The following is a 17,993-nucleotide window of genomic DNA, read 5'->3' on the forward strand; positions in this document are numbered from 1 at the left end:
AATAAAATACTAAGGGGAAAGGAAGGAAGGAGAGGATAAGGGAGGAATCCTTAGAAGAGAGGATAAGGGAGTAGGTCTGGATAAGGGAGGGATCTTGGGGAGGATAAGGGAGGATCTTTAGAGGGCAGGGTGAGGGAATAGGTCAAAGGGACATATAAAAGGGTGCTTAGATTTACTGGGATGGGAGAATAAGAGGGATCATTGGACAGGGGGTAGGTTAAGTAATAGAAGGGCAAGGTAGCAAGTAGAAATAAAGTAGAAGAGTTAGGAGGGATAAGAAAAAAGATACACACAAACAAAAAGATTAGGAGTAGAATCTGTTAGGGAAATCACATGTTTATATGTGTGTTTATGTATATATATATATGTGTGTGTGTGTGCGTATGTATATGAGTACATATATATCTATATATGTATACATATCTGTATATGTTTATATCTATATATCAATTTAACCATTCTTAATTGTAGCCTGGGGGAGGAGGTAGAAGGGGGGAAAAGAACAAAGTAAAATATGTTCAGTAGAGAACAAAAGAAAACCTACAAGGAAGCAGAGAAAAGATGGACACAACACACAGTATTTAATATATAGGCTTCCTTAAAATGGAGATTTGTTGCTATATATTTTGAATCCTCTCTTACATTCTGCTGTGTACATAACATATTTTCTTTTCTTATTTTATGTTTGTTTTAATATTTAAGTATATGGGTTTCTTTCTCTTTTCTTATTATGTATTTAAGGTTTAATTTTTTAAAAAGTAAATATTTTTCTTAGGATGTTAAACATTTAAAACAGGTTGCCTTGAAATTTCTTTCTGTGATTAGAGACAGTATGGAATATAGGAGAAGGCATTAGGCTGGTACTCAGAACACCTAGGGACTAGTCCCAGCTGTGCTACTGATGGGTTATGTGAACCTTGGCAAGTCACAAAACTGCTGTGTATAAGCTTCAGTTTTCTCATGTGTAAAATGTAGATGATGTAATTTTTGAAAGTAGCATATACCATTTTGAAACTGATCAAAAAAGAAAGATGGTGAAATTCTCAATACAAAACTGATTAGTGGAGTTATGGTCAGTCAGGTATTTACTGAATGCCAATTATATGCCAACTATGGGCAACTAGGTGGCACCTTGGATAGAGTGCTGGGCCTGGACTCAAGAAGACTCATCTTCCTGAGTTCAAATCTAGCCTCAGGCAATTACTAACTGTGCAACCCTGGACAAATTACTTAACCTTGTTTGCCTCAGTTTCCTTATCTGTAAAATGAACTGGAGAAGGAAATAGCAAACCACTCCAGTATCTTTGCCAAGAAAAGCCAAAATGGGGTCATGTAAAGTCAAACATGACTGAAAAATAACTGGAACAAAAAACTATGTTCCAGGCACTATGTTAGATACAAAGGCAAAAATGAAATATTCTCTGCTCTCAATAAGCTAGCATTCTCTTAGAGAAGATAGTATGTATATACATAAATATTTGCAAAATAAATTTTAGTATATACTTCCCAATATTATTTTGGAATAATATGATATTTGTAAAGCACTCTGCAAACCTTACAAGGTTACATAAGTGTTAGTTATTATTATTTTGACCACATGCAGAATAAATACAGTATAGTTAACTGGCAGTTAAGAAAAGAGAGTACTAGCAGGTAGAGGAATAAAGAAGGGCTTCTTATATTGCAAAAAAATCTTAAAGGAAGAATGGGATTCTATGAAGCAGGAATAGGAGGCAGAGCATTCCAGGGCAGAGAGGACAGACATCCCAAAGCACAGAGATAGGAGTTGGAGTGCCATGGAGCAGAGAGAAAGCCAATTTGGCTGAAATGTAAAGGGATAGAAAAGGGGAGAAGGTGGAGATCATCTATACTAAAGTTCAAAAGACAGATGACAGCCATTCAGAAAACATTTTTCCTTAGTTGCCTTATATATGTACTTAGATTTTCTCATCCAAACACAAGACTCAAATGAGATATAGCCAAGGACACAAGCCGGTAGAAGAAGAACCAAATTTGGAGTCAGAAGACCTGGGCCCTTCCACTTCCTACACATATGGCCTTAGACAAATCATTTAATCTCTCTGGGCCTCAGATACTTCATCTATAAAATACTGGGTTTGACTGAGATGAGTCCCTGAGATTCCTTCTAGCTCTCAATCTGTGATTCTGCCGATCCCAGCCCTTCCTATCTCACATGGTTGTGGAGGATCAGAAGAGCTCCTGCATTAGAAAGAGGTTTTATGAGCTGAGAAGGACCGGGAGGATGCTTTTGTCTGTGTCTTTTCCATTGGGAAGATTCTGATTAGTCAGGGGCTCTTGAGAGATGATCCTGTAGAGTAAGAGGACCCAGGCTCAAATCTTACTCTGACAACTCACATGTGTGACCTTAGACAAGAGATCTCAGGCCTCAGTTTCCTCATCTGTAGAATGAAGGGGTTGGATTTGACGACTTCTGTGGCCCCTTGTAGCTCTATGAGCTCCATGAGCCTGTCTAAAGACAGTAATGGCTAGATGACCTCTCAAGGTCACTGGCAGCTTTCTCTGACTAGAAATCACATACCGGGTATTAGAAAGTTTTATGAAACCTGACCTAATTTAAGAAAGATCCTGCCCTCTTGCGTCTCGGGGAAGCTAGAGTCAGTATTTTGTGTTGCCTCTTTCCCTCAAGCAATCAGACTGTAACCTGATTGTTTTTACTGAGTGTGTGTTATTAGTCGTCCACAAAAGGCACCACTCCAGTGCCTCTGTGGTGTTCACTCAAGGTCACCCAAGGAAGTACGAGGCTGAGTTACTTTGAGCTTTATAAATTAATGCTACTTTAATCATTTATTCACTGAGTATGAATGGACTATTCTCCTAAAGATTATTACAGTCCTGGAATTTGACTTTATCTGAAATGGTTCTGAAGTGATCAAATGACAGCTTTAAATCTGTCACTGTAGATTTTAAATTATTTACAGCTATGTGAGACTGGTGCTTTAACAGTTGGTTTATGATGTGATTTCAGCCTAACACTCTTAAATGTGGTCTCTCTGCTCTGGCAAAACCAACAGAAATCCACCAAGCTTTTTAACGAGGATCCCAAAACATATGAAAAAGCGATCTCCATGGCATAGTTTGGCTTTTATTGTCCTCTTTTTCTATCATTCTAAATTTTCTCTGCTCACCTGCTCTGGAAAGACTCAAATATGGGACACACAGCTTGGCTTCCTGCTTTCTCTCGGCCCCTCCTTCCTGCTAGGTATATGTTGTTACTATGGATCTGAGGACTCAAGTCTGCCCATAACTCTGAGACCACTTTTGCCCTAGGCCAAAAGACTTTCCAGGCTCACAGTGTCAGAGGCTTAGTGTCTAGCTCAGTTTGCTAGCACTTCAGACAATAAATCAGAGCTTTAGAGACTATGGCTACTTTTCCAGACCAAGTATGTGGAATGGGAACGCAATGTTCTGACCTTTCATCTTTCAGGATCTCTCATCAGGTGTCCAGTCCTTTATGCCTAGTTTGGATGCATGTTGCGTGATTTCCCTAGGCTCTATATCATTTTCAGGCCTATATCCATGATTCTCTTCATTCCACCATGCTTTAGCTAATTTCCCTGGACCATGAAATATCTCATCCCTTTGTGGTTCAAGGCCATGACAGCCTGCTCCTCCTTTTCCATGGGGTAATGGAAGGCCTTTGATTTTGAGTCAGAGAACTTAAATTCATAGTAACCTCCCCAGACCTAAGCTTCCTCATCAGTAAAATGAGGGATTGACCTCAATGACCTTGGAGTTTCCTTCTAACTGTGACTCTAGGAGCTGTTCTGCTCCTTGCTTACCTGAGTGGCCTTAGGCTAAACTTTACATTTGGCCTCCAATCAGCCTTGGTTATCTTCAGATATGTAAAGACAAAGAAATGCTCATCTCAGAGGCAAGGCTGTCCGGTGCAGATATGCAGTCAGCTGGGAATATTACCTTTGAGGACAGCTAACTGGTACAGTGAATAAAGAACCTATCCTGAAATCATCTTCCTGAGTTCAAATCTGACCTTAGACATTTCCTAGTTGTGGGATCCTGAGCAAATCACTTAACCCTGTTTGCCTCAGTTTCCTCATATGTAAAATGAACTGGAGAAGGAAATGGTAAACCACTTTCACAAAAAGTCTGACACAGCTGGAAGAATTCAACAACAATGGTCAACTTCCTTCATTAAATCCTTTCTGCCTACCCCAGCCCCCAGTTTGAAAAATAATAATAAAAAAAGGTCATTGCCTTTGCACCATGTAACTCATACCAACATTGCATTGCATGATTTATTAATATGTGTTTGAGTCACAGTTAACTTTATAAAAAGGGCTTTGTTCCCAAAGTTTTCATTAATTAAGCTATCACTGTACAATATTCACTACTTTAGAATGTATTCCATTCCTTTTTTTATTTAATTGGTCTAATTGCAGAAATAAATGATTTTTTAAAGTCCACTTTAAAAAATTCATGTCAGTAATGATATTGCAAAGCTATGAGTAATGAGAAGTGATATTTCATTACAGAATCCGAGATCTAGAATTGGAAGGAATCCTAAAAGGCATCCTGTCCAAACCCCTTATTTTATAGATGAGGAACCACAGGTCTGAGGAGGTTAAGTTTTCCCCAAGGTCACAAAGTAAGCAACAGAGCTACTAAAACCCAGGTCCTCTGATTTGAAAGGGTATTTCCCCTGTACCACACTGGCTCCTTAATGAAATTATCCTCACAATTAACCATATAACTTTTCTCAGGCTCTCAGGATGAAAGGCACCTTCTTGTTACAGTGAGCTATGTGAGAAGCTTTTTATAGAAAAATGAATCAAGATTAGTATTCAAATAATGAATTAGAATTTAGAGATCTCACCATCAGGATGGCAGCTTAAAAGTATGAATGTTGACATTTGAATCTTTTCAGAGGAATTGTGATATGGCAGACAAAAGATCTGGAATCCATCTTTGGTTCTGTCTGGGCTTTGGGCAAGTTGTCAGCCTCTCTTCTCTGGCTATTTATCATAACTGGCCTTTAGATCTAGACCCATTCCTTGACTTAATTTCCCCTTATCCCTATGTCAGTTACCAAGATATGGTATCCTTACTTGTGCCTTACATATGAGAAAATACATTATGATTTTGAAAATCTTTTGTGGAAGCATTCTGAAAGACCATGATGTAGAAATGTCGCTCAGTAAAAGTCTGTCAATAGAACATGGTCATTCATGTCTCTCTTTTCCTTATCTTCCTCTATTTTTCTCTCTATTGATGTATCCCTCTCTTTCTTATTGCTCTCTGGCCCTTTCTTTCTCTAAATCCTTTCTGCCTTATTCCCTTAAACTGACCATAATATAGAACTGAAGTATGAGTTTTTAAAAATTAATACTTCATTATATTGGCCATGGGCAGGCCACTCAGTTTCTCAATTTACTTAGCTCTATAAAATAGGAATGATCATACTTTCATTACCTATCTTACAAGGTTGTGAAAAAACACTTTGTAAATCATGAAATGACATATAAAGTGAATTAATATTAATTAATAGTAATATGTCCCCTGTTCATTCAAAAAAGTGGATTAGTAGAATTTTTATTTTTATTTTTAGTATTTTTTTAAACTTGTGGGACTCTTTATGTCCTTTGATAGGAAAAATATACTCTACCCCTTTACTTGGAAATAACAAAGCCCTTCTGAGAAATCTCCAAATGAAAGTATTCTTATGGTTTTAACTTTTTCTATGAATTTTAATGAAGAAGAGATTAAAGCCATAATTATTAAATCCGGACAGTAAATCTAACACCTTATCTGATTTATCTGAATTTTCAAATATCTTCATTTTAGGAACTGAAGAGCATGAGGGGACAAAAAACAGGAACTGACAGCCTTGTCGTCCAAATTTGGAAAGACACTGAAGTTCAACTTCATCAACTGGAGGGTGGGATTTAGAGATGGCTAGGACCTTGGCGATCTATTCCTTCCCCACTCTCATATTGAATAACTCTACCTCCTGATTAAACTATAGGAGGTATAACTATCATGATACTCTTGAAACCAGGTCTGAGTCATAATTAAAAATAGCCCAGAGACTGGGTTCCTCCTGTCCCTGAGCTCTAACTTTCTCAGGGAGTTTAGAGTCAGATCTTATCAGTAGTGTCCTCTGCAATTAGGTTGGGGAAAGGCCTACCAGGGAGAGGGTAACTATCAATGTTCTTTTGGCCAGTCCCAGTGCATAGGAAGGGAAGAAGCAACCAGGGGTTCACAGAGCTAGAGTGTCCTGGACAATTGTGCTGCCATTCCAGCAAGGGTACCTCATAATATCTCTGTGTGTAAAATGTTATTTCTTCAACTTAAATTAGTAGTTTGTTCTGAGTATTGTACGAGAAAGCTTTTTCTGGTGTGATTTACATTCCTCGAATTTTACAGCAAGTTTCTATGGATTCATTAATAAATTTGCATGCTCTGTTTTATGATCCCAACTTTATTTTCCTTTATGATTTATCACCAGGGCTCACCCATGGCAGAATTTGTACAAAATTAGTGCTGTTAATTTTAGTTTTAAAAATCAGCATCTTGCTGTTGATCTCCAAATTCAACAGGGGGTATCGATGTCAATGTTTCATTTAGCACTAATTTTATGCAACATTATATGTAATATCCAGTTCTGGCACCACAGGATACCCTCATTTGGTTTACCCTTGTTCAGCCAACTGTCTGTCATTTGAGTGAGAGGACGTGAATTAAAAAAGGAAATGCATCATCCTAACAAACCACTCAAGTCTATGCTGCCCAGTTGGACGTATCCAATAGCAGGATAGTCTTCTATGACTTTCCATTATTTTTAGACTTCTCTTTTCTTGTCTTTAACATTCCCCAGATGTTGGAGCTTTTTTTGAAGAAGGAATGTGGCTACGGTATAACTTCCAAGCCACGGGAGCCAAGGATGCCGCCAGTCGAAGTGGGAACTCTCCTGACTCCCAGAACTCCACACCAGACCTGGCCAAGGAAGAACTCAGTTTTAGCTTCAGCACCACCAAGGCCCCCTCCATCCTCCTCTATGTCAGTTCTCACACCACAGACTTCCTGGCAGTTCTGGTTAAACCATCTGGTAAGGATTTTGACACTTCTCTGGGTTGTGATTCACCTGTGCTAGAACTTTCAGAAATTCTGGGAGGATGAGAAGGCTTGTGCTCACCTGGGTAGTGGAGGAGAGTCCCTAAGGAGGAGCACATTGTATATAATCTCAAGACCAGAGCAGATCAGGTAGCAGAGGCACAACAGCTGATGCCAATACCCAAAAGCTGGAATGAATGAGAGAACTAACACTGTTTAGAGTTTGGAGTTAAGGGAGTCTGCTTAAATTTCAGGAACAAAAGTGCAGGGAGCTCCGTGCCACTGTTGCTTTGTCCAATTCAAGCTGCTTCTCAGAACTGTACTGGCAGTGATGTGCCAAGGGATCCCACTTCAGACTCAGACACCCTAACTGAGTCATAAGCCTCTAAATAGGGACTAGAATACAATTCCACTCAATAAGCATCAATTAGACCATTACTGTACGCAGAACATTTTTCTAGGACACCCTAGAGTATGAAAGTTTAGATGCCATGGTTTTTACTTAATGGATCTTACAGTCTAAGATGGATAGATGGAGTTTTGCTTTTATCTATATCCCAGCACTTAGCACAGTGCCTGGAAAGCTTACTAAATACTTGCTGATTGACCAAGGAATAGGGATAATACCTCAGTCTGTGATCTCTCATATAAGGGACTCCCCAGCAAGGAAAATTCCTCTGTTTATGCATGTTCATGCAACTTCTCTATGACTTAGAGTCTTAGACAGCTGCCTAGAATGCTAGGAGGGCACAATTGCTTGCCCACTATCACACAGACAGTATGTCAATTTGAATATGTCTTCCTGGATTCAAGGTAGACTCTCATACACTGTATCAATTATCTCTCTGTGACTTCTATAGGAAAGACAATATGCATTCACGTAGTGCCCACTAGGTGCCAAGCACTTTTTAAAGATATTATCTCATTCCATACTCACAACACCCATGTGAGGTACTATTAGCATCCAAATTTTGTAGATGATGAAACTAAGGAAAACCAAAGTTAAGAAAGCTTCATGGAAAAAGTGACATTTGATTTAGACCTGAAAGAAGGGGTAAGAATTCAACAAGTGAAGAGGGGAAAGCAGCACATTACTTCATTGATGAAACAAACATCCAGAAACTTAGCAGAAGCATCAAATCCCCACATACAGAAGAAATGTAAATGTGATCACCATGCACTTTGGGTTTTCTTCTAGTGATCCTGATGGGCACCGTATGTTATGCCATCACTTTGTTTAAATTACCACCTTTTAGCAACATAGTTAAAAAGGCATTTATTTTTTAATTTTTTAAAGCTTACAAAACTCAGAATTTTTTTTAAGTTACAAAATGAAATAGCCTCAGATATCTGAATTATATAATGAAAAGGGAAACTGAAATTTGTTGTTAAGCACTTTAGAAGGTAAACTACAAAGTCTAATATTGTTCCCAATAATAAAACCTTCTTTAGTAAAATACAAGCTCCATGACAGTAGGGGCTGACTCACTTTTGTATTGTTCTCCCCAGTGTCTAACTAATTGCCTGGGTTACAAACCTCATACCCGGTATACAACTACTTAGTAAATGCTTGTTGATATATCCTCGCTAACTAAATTATATATAACATGATTAGATTCATACACACATACATACACACACACGCATGCTCTAATCTGAAAATTTAAGATTTCTTAAAATGAGCTTTATTTGGCATCATTATGATAGGCATTTAGAAATACATATTTTAACATTTTATTTGCTAGAATTTCACCAAAGTTCTATTTGAAGCAACGATTTCCAGAATGAAACTTTTCCTTTTCCGTCCAATAACCCACCTCTCCGTTATCCCACTTTGCTATTGTTGTTCAGTCATTTTTCAGTCCTGTCCAACTTTGTGTCACACCATTGGGGGTTTTCTTGGTAGAGATACTGGAATGGTTTGTCATTTTCTTCTCCAGTTCATTTTATAGATGAGAAAAATGAGGCAAAGAGAGTTCAGTGATTTACCCAGAGTCACACAGCTAGTAAGTGTCTAAAGCTGGGATTGAACTCAGGAAGTTGAGTTTTCCTGACTTGAGGCCTGGCTCTCTGCCCACTGCCACCAAGCTGCACCCCCATCATACCAGTTTCATTGTTGTTGCTTTAGCTGCAACAACAAAGTCTATAAATTTGTGTAGAGGAAAATCAAGTCCCTGAAAGATACATGGATGTGTACCTGAATGTCCCACTGTTACTTCAGATTCACTCTTAATAAAACTCCACTCAAGAGTGTTCTCCTCAAACTAGCTTCCCCACCCTCCATACAAACCCATGTCTTTCAATGATGCTGTCATTTTCCCCATCACAAAGGTATAAGAACCTTGGAGTCACTTTGGCCTCTGTCCCTCTACCACTGACCTCCTCCTCCTCTCTCACCTTTCTTCACCAATGCAAACCAATGATTCACCAAGTCCAGTAAGTTCTTCTATGAAATATTTTAATCCATCCCCTTATTTTCCTTCATTCTACCAATACCCTCGTCCAAGTCCTTATCGCCTTATACTAGTACTAATGGGATTGTCTCTGTTTTCCCTGGTTCTAATACAGAGCTTCTTAAACTTTTTCAAGTCACATCCCCTTCAGCACTTCACAGTCTCTGCCAAATTCATCTACCTAAGTCCCTGCTTTGCATTCTTTTGCCTCTTCAAAACCTTCAGTGGCTCCCCACAGGATAAATATCCCACAGGATAAAGTCTAAATTCCTTAACCCAGAATCCAAGACCTTCCATAAATACCACCCTCCAGTTACTTTCTGCCACTGCTGTACATGAAACATTTGTTTGAACAAACTGGTACTTGAATTATTCTCCTACTACAACATGCACCTACCTAAAAATAATAATAACTAACATTTATATAGTGCCTATTACGTGCCAGACACTGTGCTAAGTGCTTTACAATTATTATCACATTTTATGCTTTGGGAGGTAGGTGCTATTATTACCCCATTTTACACATAAGGAAACTAAGGCAAACAGGAGTTGAATGACTTGCCCAGGATCACACAATTACTAAATCTGAGGCCACATTTGAACTCCAGAGCTGGCTCTCTATCCACTGCACCACCTAGATGCCCCTAGTCTTTTGTTTATATTCTTTCTGCTTCCTAGAATGCCTTTTATCATTCTTTTTGCTTATTTCAGTCCTATTTTTCCTTCACGGTCTAGCTCCAAATTCCAAACCTCTTTGTGGAGCCTGCCTCTATCTGTCCCAGTCCACGCTGGTTTCTTCCACCTCTGAGTTCTATGAGCACATATTCCTCACTTAGTACTTAGCAAAAGCTGTTTTCTATCGCCCTTTGTCTTATTGTCAGATCTTCCTGTCTAGAGTACAGGCTCCTTAACAATCCAGTCTTTTAAAGTTACTTTAAATTGTTATACTCTCCAAGTTTGGGTGCCCAGGGACAAAGCCCCATTCACCTCACTCAAGTTCCATTCCTGATTTTTAGGACGTACGCAGCGCACTTTACTCAGTCATGTTCCATAAATGTGTGCTAATGATGATGGTGAGTGACGAAGAGAAAGAAAATTTTAAGTACATTATTTACTGTGGACCCTCAAGTAGAAGTAGTTTATGATGGTTTTAATTAATTTAGGAGATGAATGTGAGATCAATGAAGTATCTCTTTTTTCATCATGTTATATTTTAATGGTTAAACATTAATCCTCCCCTCACTCATATTGACATCCTCTTACAGTTGTTGGAAATATTTTAAACATATCATTTGAAATTTATTACTTAAGTATATTTAAATAACAATTTTGAGTCATTCACCATATTCTAGCTTCTTAACTCATATCTCCCTCAGAACAAGCTATTCCTGTTGTTTTTAAAGGACAAAACCATCAAAATGTAAAATTTTAAAGAAAAAGAAAGAAAATCATAAAAATTAACAAAATAAATCTGAGGCCAATTTTACTATCATTGTGAAACCATGGAAGTGTACACAAAAAGGAGAATTTAAGGGTAAAAGGCATCTAGACATTGACATAAATGTGAATTCTCTCCTACCCCATCTCAACAGCAGTCAGTCAATAAAATTGTTTTAAGCACCTTCTATGTTCCAGGCACTGTCCTAAGTATTGGGAATACAAAGAAAGTCAAAAGACAATCTCAACTCTCAAGGAGCTCACAGTCTAAGGGACAAGGCAGTACACAAGCAATTATGGACAAACAAGCTATGAACAGGATACGTTGGAGGTTATCAGCTACGGGAAGGTACTGGAATTAAGAGGGAACAACAAGGCCTTCCTGCAGAAAGTGGGATTTTGCTAGATTTGAAGGAAACCAAGAAATGGACATAAGGAGGGAAAGAACTCTGGGCATGGGGGAAAGCAAGTGAAAATGCCCAGAGTTGAGTGTTAAAGTATCATGTTCCAAGAACAGCCAAGCTCGGTATCACTAGATCAAAGAGTACAGTGGGAAGAGAATGTAAGGTATAAGAATATTGGAAAATTAAGGGCAGGGTGGACTTTTAGCATCACACAGAGGGTTTTATAATTTAACCATGGAGATAATAGGGAGCCGCTGGAGATTGGTTTTCAATGGAGTTTATGGGTGGGGGGTGGAGTTTGATGTGGTCAGATCTGCATTTTATGGAAGTTAAATTTGGCAGCTGAGTAGAAGATGGAGAAATAGAGAAACAAGAAGATCAACCAGCAGGATATTAAATGAAGTGGTAAGGCCCTATTCCAGGTTGATGGCAATGTCAAAGGAGATAATGAGGCATGTATGAGAGATATTACAAAGGTACAATGGACAAACTTTGTGAGCAGATTGGATATGGGAGGTGAGAAACAGTTGGGTTGCAAGCCTATAGGCTGGTGGTACTCTCTATAGTCATAGGGAAATTAGGAAGAGGGGAAGGTGGGGGGTGGGAATAATAAGTTCAATTTTGAGTTTAAGATATCTGTGGGACATCCAGTTTGAGATCTCCAGTAGACAGTTGAAGATACAAGACTGGAAGTCAACAGAAAGGTTAGGACTGGATGAGTAGATTTGAGAATCATCGGCATAGAAATGATAACTGAATCTCTGGAAGCCGATGAGATCACCAATTGAAATTGTATAAAGGGAAAAGAGAGAAAGGCTCAGCACAGAACCTTGTGGAACATCCATGGTTAGTGGATATGACCTGAAAAGCCATCACAGGAAACTAAGGAATGGCCAGATAAGCAGGAGGAGAACGAGAATAAAGTAGTATCATGAAAACCTAGAGAGAAGAGGGTATCAAGGAGCAGAGGATGACCAAACATGTCAAAAGCTACAGAGGTTAAGAAGGATGATGACTGAGAAAACGTCATCAGATTTGGCAATTAAGAGATCACTAGTAACTTTGGAGAGAGTGGTATCCACTAAGTGATGTCAGAAGTCAGACGATAGAGTTAAGAGGAGAGTAAGAAGAAAAAGTAGTGGAGATATTCATTGTAAATGTCCTTCTCAAAGTGTTTAGACACAAAAGGCAGGAGACAGATGGTCTGATAATGAACGAGAATGGGAAGATCAGGTGAGAGCTGTTTTGTTTTGTTTTATTAGAATAGGGGAGACTTGGGCATTTGTGGGCAGTAGAGAAGCAGCCAATAGAAAAGGAGAGATTGAAGATAAGTGAGGTTGGGAATGAGAGGGACAGTTTGCTATAAGAGAATAGATGAAATGGAATTATCTGTGCAAGCAGGGCATATTTGAAAGTTTACTTTGGTAATGAGAAGGGCCATCTCAATACCACAGAAGCCTTCTATGAGATGTGAGTTGAGAAGCAGGGGGGAAAGGGGGGGGGGAAGATGAGTATGTAAGAGGCACAAAGCAAAGAAATTACTAAGACTTTCTACTATTTTTTATATAGAAAACTTACAGATTTAGATACAACCTGGGAGGCACCAGAGTATCGTACGATATTGATGTAGACCACCTGTCAATGGCCTCAATTTTTTCGATCAAATATGAGACAAGGTTCTCTGTTGAAAGGATGGTGGAAGGGAGTTATGTGAGGTTTAAATGGGGAGAGTAAGTTTTGAAAAGCCATTGCAGTTAGTAGAAAAGTATTTCAATTAGGGAGGTATAAAGGATTGCCTTGCTGCAGTGGGGGTGCCGTTGAGATTACATAACGACAATTTGTAGTGCATTGTCAGCACACTAATTTTCCCTTGCTTTATTTAGTAGCATATAAATAGGAATGAAGTCAGTAGTTGGTAGGAGTATGCTGGGGCTGGGGCTTGTCAGGGCAAGATAGTAATAAGATTTCCAGAAACTAGGAGTGGCAGCATTTCATGGCAGGATCAGTGAAATAGAACTTGGAAGTAGATACCACAGTGAACATGTAACTATTAGAGAATGTACTTCCTGAATTTCACATTAAATTTTTTTTCTAAAAGTTAGATATTCCTTTAACAAAATAAAATAATAAAATAAAATAAAATAAAGGCTGTGTTTGTACAGTTCCCAGTGACCATATGAAATCTTCAATCACTCAACCGGTCAACTAGTTTTGTCTACATTGTGTCCAAAAAAAAAAATACTTCATAAATTCTTTTAAGGAATTTATTCCTTATTTGAGACATGAGAGGCAACGTGGAGCAGCAATTTGCAAGCTGGCATGGGAGGAAAATTAGTTTAAATTTGCCTCTGACACATACAGGGCTGTGTTACCCTCAGCAAGTCACTTAACTCCTCAATGATCTACACAACTCACTGAGACTTTAAGTTTCAGTGAAAGTACAGAATTGTACTGGTGGAAAAGATTTCTTCACCTGGGAGTTTCCTATACCAAGATCCTTATTCCTTAGGGCATAAAATGAAAGAAAGATAGATTGGTCACATAGCAAGAATAAGAGATAATTTATGGACCCTGTGTGTGCTTTGTCTATGTCCACGCAATGTCAGGAGATCCAGAGGGGGCTTCATTTTGGAGGGCATAGATCCCTTTGGCAGGCCGGTGAAGCCTACTGACCACTTTTCAGAATTTTTTTAATTCATAAAATAAAATATATAGGATTTCCAAGAAAACCAATTATATTGAAATAAAGATGTAATTTTTCCCATTCAAGTTTATGGACCACTTGAAATCTATCATTGACCTCAAATTAAAAGCCCTGATCTAGAGAAAGTATTTCAACGAATTAGACCAACCCCTAATCATATAGGAAAGACACACAGTCTAGGCAGGAATTGATAGATTTCAGTCTACTCCTCTGGAAGGAGTACTCACTGGTGAAACCACAGATCTATTAAAGTATGGATGACTGAGTGTAAAATAGATTTAGCCTATGAGTGTAAGAAAAGCCTAGGGAAAAGTATGAAGATATTCAGGAAGCAAAGAGAAGAAAAAAACAGGAAATATGGTTAGCTCTTTATTTTCACCAGTCCTCCTTTCCAATGTAGCAATGTTATCATGTTGCTTAAAAAGGAAATGATAGCATAAATAACATAAATAATTATAGCACATCAGAACTAGAAGGGACATAGAATTCACCTAGAACGGCCACTCGTAGCTGGTCAGAGGATCCAGAGAGGAATGGAGCCATTTTTGAGTTTCAAAATTTGGAAGAGATGCTAATGGTATGAAGAACAGACTTTGAATAGAAAAGGAATAACTAAATTCACATTTTCATGATAATCTGGTTACAAAATGCTTTATATGCAAGATCTCATTTGATCTTTTTGGGGGAGGCAATTGGGGTTAGGTGACTTGCCTAGGGTCATATAGCTTAGTAAATGTCTGAGGCCGCATTTGAACTCAGGTCCTCCTGACTAGTGCTGGTGTTCATTTGCTCTTTACAACTTAATGTTCATGGATACAGACACCAAGGAGGCTAAGAGAGGTTAATTGTCTAAAATACACCTTGCCACTCCCTGACCATGCTCTGCATAGTGCTTAATAAATGATTATTAAATGAGGTAAATTTAAGTGGTCTGCCCAAAGTCACACACATCATAGTCTGGAATTAGTTCTACAACTAGAACCAGAGTCTCCTAAATCTGCATATAGAGTCCCCTCCATTATACTGTGCTATCTTCTGCTACAGAGTAGTGAAAAACATGCTGAATCCAGAGTCCAGAGAACCTCAGCCACTTACTACCTGTGTGACCTTGGAAAAGTCCTATCCTTCTGGGCCTCATTTTCCTCATCTAAAACAATGAATGAAATTTCTCTCTAAGGACACTTCCAGGTCCAAATTCCATGATCTTTCATCTTAAAAACAAATTCTTTAATCTCTACAAATCATAAACAGGAAACAAATTTTATGGCTATTATTCAGATAAACTGAAATCACTAAATAAATAGATTATCCCTGGCCATTGTTAGAAAGATAAGAAAGAGATAAATGAGAGAGGAGCAGTAGGGAGTGAGAGAAAAGCAACTGAGTATAGAAGAGGCAAGGGGGAGAGCCCTGAAAACTTTCATCCCCCTTTTTTTTGCATAAGGATTGATGCATCCTATAGAGTAAGGGAAATCACCATGTTCATGGTTTCTTAGAGGCCACCAGCATTTTCATCTATTTATCTTTTGTAAATTGTGTTGACTTTAATATTGTATACTCATGATTATTTTATGGGCCACATGCCCCACTTTGCTTATAACATAAAAGCATCCCTACACCCTGTGTTTATTTCTAATTTCCAATACTTTTTGGTGAAGCCTGCTGCAGTCTCCATAGTGCTATATTGCTACATTCATAAATTCTAGGCATAATCCCAACTTTTATAATTTGCACCATTTGCTGCTTTGACATTAAACCAATAGCCAGCAATGACTCCTTGTTTGCAAATAACGAACCTTTGCCTGCCCTTAGAGCTCAAATCTCAAGGATTAGCATGACCCCAAACCAGTACCTCAGAGTTCACAACCACCATGTTATTAATGCAGAATAAGATGCAGAAGAGGGCTTAAGAGAAACTTCAAGGGAAAACAACATATGAGTATGTAAGAGGCATAAAGCAAAGAAATTGCTAAGACTTTCCACTACTTTTTTATACAGGAAACTTACAGATTCGATACAACCTGGGAGGCACCAGAGAGCCATATAATATTGACGTAGACCACCGAAACATGGCAAATGGACAGCCTCACAGTGTTAACATCACCCGTAATGAAAAGGACATAATTCTCCAGGTAAAAAATATATATATATCTATATATAATGCATTCTTTATATATGGCAACACATATTTTTATTGCTGTTTCTTCCCTTACAATTTTATGACTAGTAAAAGTATAGATATATAATTCTTGCAGAAAGGGCAATAACTAAGTTGATGGCAAAAAGACTATTGGAGTATGGGTGTACTGGGAAGACTAATAATGGGTATTCTCTATTTTGTTTTTGGTTTTTCTGGCTAGCCCAATATGGAGCTGTCTCTCGGTCCACTACTTTTATCCAATATGCTGTCTTTCTTATAGATGATCTCAGATTCCTGAAGTTTATACTGAATCCCAACATGGGTTATTCTGGGTTTGACCACCCACTTGTTTCATTATTCACACACATGTACAAATGTCTCTCTGTGGCTCCTTTCTCTGTCTCCTTCTCTCCCTCTTTGTTCTTCTCTCCTTCTTTGCCTTTACTCTAGTCTTAAAACCACAGCCTCACTTCTTTACCCCAGGAAGGTTCTAATTCCACTTCAGGCTCCAGAAGACAAGGAGGTTGTGGCTTTCTCATTCGACTTCCAATCCGTTTCTGCTTTATTTATTGCCCCTACCCCACCAGTAGTTTCTACTGTGAAAGAAGTGGACCTGCACATGCCATGAATAAAATATGACAAGGGGAGGTCTCCTTGGGAACTAAGCCAAAAGATCAAGGATGGGAGCTGTCATTGTATTCTCTAGGAGGAGATCAAAATAGATACCTGTCAGGAGAAAGGACAGCGGGGGATGCTGTCTTGTCAGTGGAATGTGGTATCATCTGGCAGGAGTTCAGCAGTCTTTCAGCTCTCATTCACATTCAGGCTGGCTGGGATGGGAAGTTCAGACTGCAGAAAAGTGGCAGAGGGTATTATTGCCTCTCTATTAAAGGGTCTGCTGGATGTCAAAAGCATAACTCAATAGCAAGGATGATTTAATCAGCCACATGCCGCTTTTGACAGTTAAGTGTTGTGAGAGGGATACTCCCTCGGATGTGGACACTAGCATTCACGGTTTTTTTTTTTTTACTGGGACTAGTCCAAAGTTTTTAACTGCAGTATACATATACTTACTTTCCCAGATAGTGACAAAATTCATTCTTCTCTGTAAATTTAATCTTAATAGGGGAAATAAGTAAGTAAAGGATTAAATACCCTATGACTTCATAAGATTTATGTTCTAGTCATGTCCAATTCTTTGTGATCCCATTTGGGTTTTTTTTTTTTTGGCAAAGAAACTGAAGTGGTTTGCCATTTCCTTCTCTGACTTATTTTACAGAGGAGGAAAATAAAGCAGAGTTAAATCACTTACCCGGGGTAACACAGCTAATAAGTGTCTGAGGCTGGATTTGAACTCAGGAAGATGAGTCTTCCTGACTCCTGACCTGGCATTCTAAAGTCACTGCATCTAGCTGCCCCTTCATAAGATTCCTTTTGCTAATTTCATTATATATGATTCTCCCCAAACCTGAATTTGCCTCTAATTTACCTATATCTTTTGATAGAGTAACCATCTGTGTAGTTGCCTAGGATCCTGTTCTTTTCCTTACTCTTCCTCACTGCTTCACTCCACCCCACACCACACCTACAGTTCTGTTCATCAGCAGACTCTCCACATGGGCTTTCCTTCCCATTGAAGATATCTTAATTGAAGACGTCATCTTTTTTGGCTAGACTGTTCTGAGAGTCTCCTTACTTCTCTTTCTGCCTCTGTTCTCTGCTGTGTCTTATCCATCTTTCACATC

The 17,993-nt window shown here is 38.6% G+C and overlaps 1 protein-coding gene across 1 annotated transcript in view; it reads left to right on the plus strand.

Moving 5' to 3' along the window:
- LOC138156879 (contactin-associated protein-like 2) overlaps window positions 1–17,993 on the plus strand; it is a 2,167,135-nt gene that overhangs the window by 1,946,552 nt on the left and 202,590 nt on the right. Inside the window, exons 19-20 of the mRNA XM_069082365.1 lie at window positions 6,875–7,105; window positions 16,107–16,240. Of these exons, the coding sequence (XP_068938466.1) occupies window positions 6,875–7,105; window positions 16,107–16,240 (365 nt within the window). The remainder of the gene's footprint in view (window positions 1–6,874; window positions 7,106–16,106; window positions 16,241–17,993) is intronic.

The sequence above is a fragment of the Petaurus breviceps genome, unplaced genomic scaffold (assembly GCF_028583685.1).
Source record: "Petaurus breviceps papuanus isolate PSGF00001 unplaced genomic scaffold, PetGlider_PUasm1.0 110, whole genome shotgun sequence".
In the NCBI taxonomy this organism is placed as follows: Eukaryota; Metazoa; Chordata; class Mammalia; order Diprotodontia; family Petauridae; genus Petaurus; species Petaurus breviceps.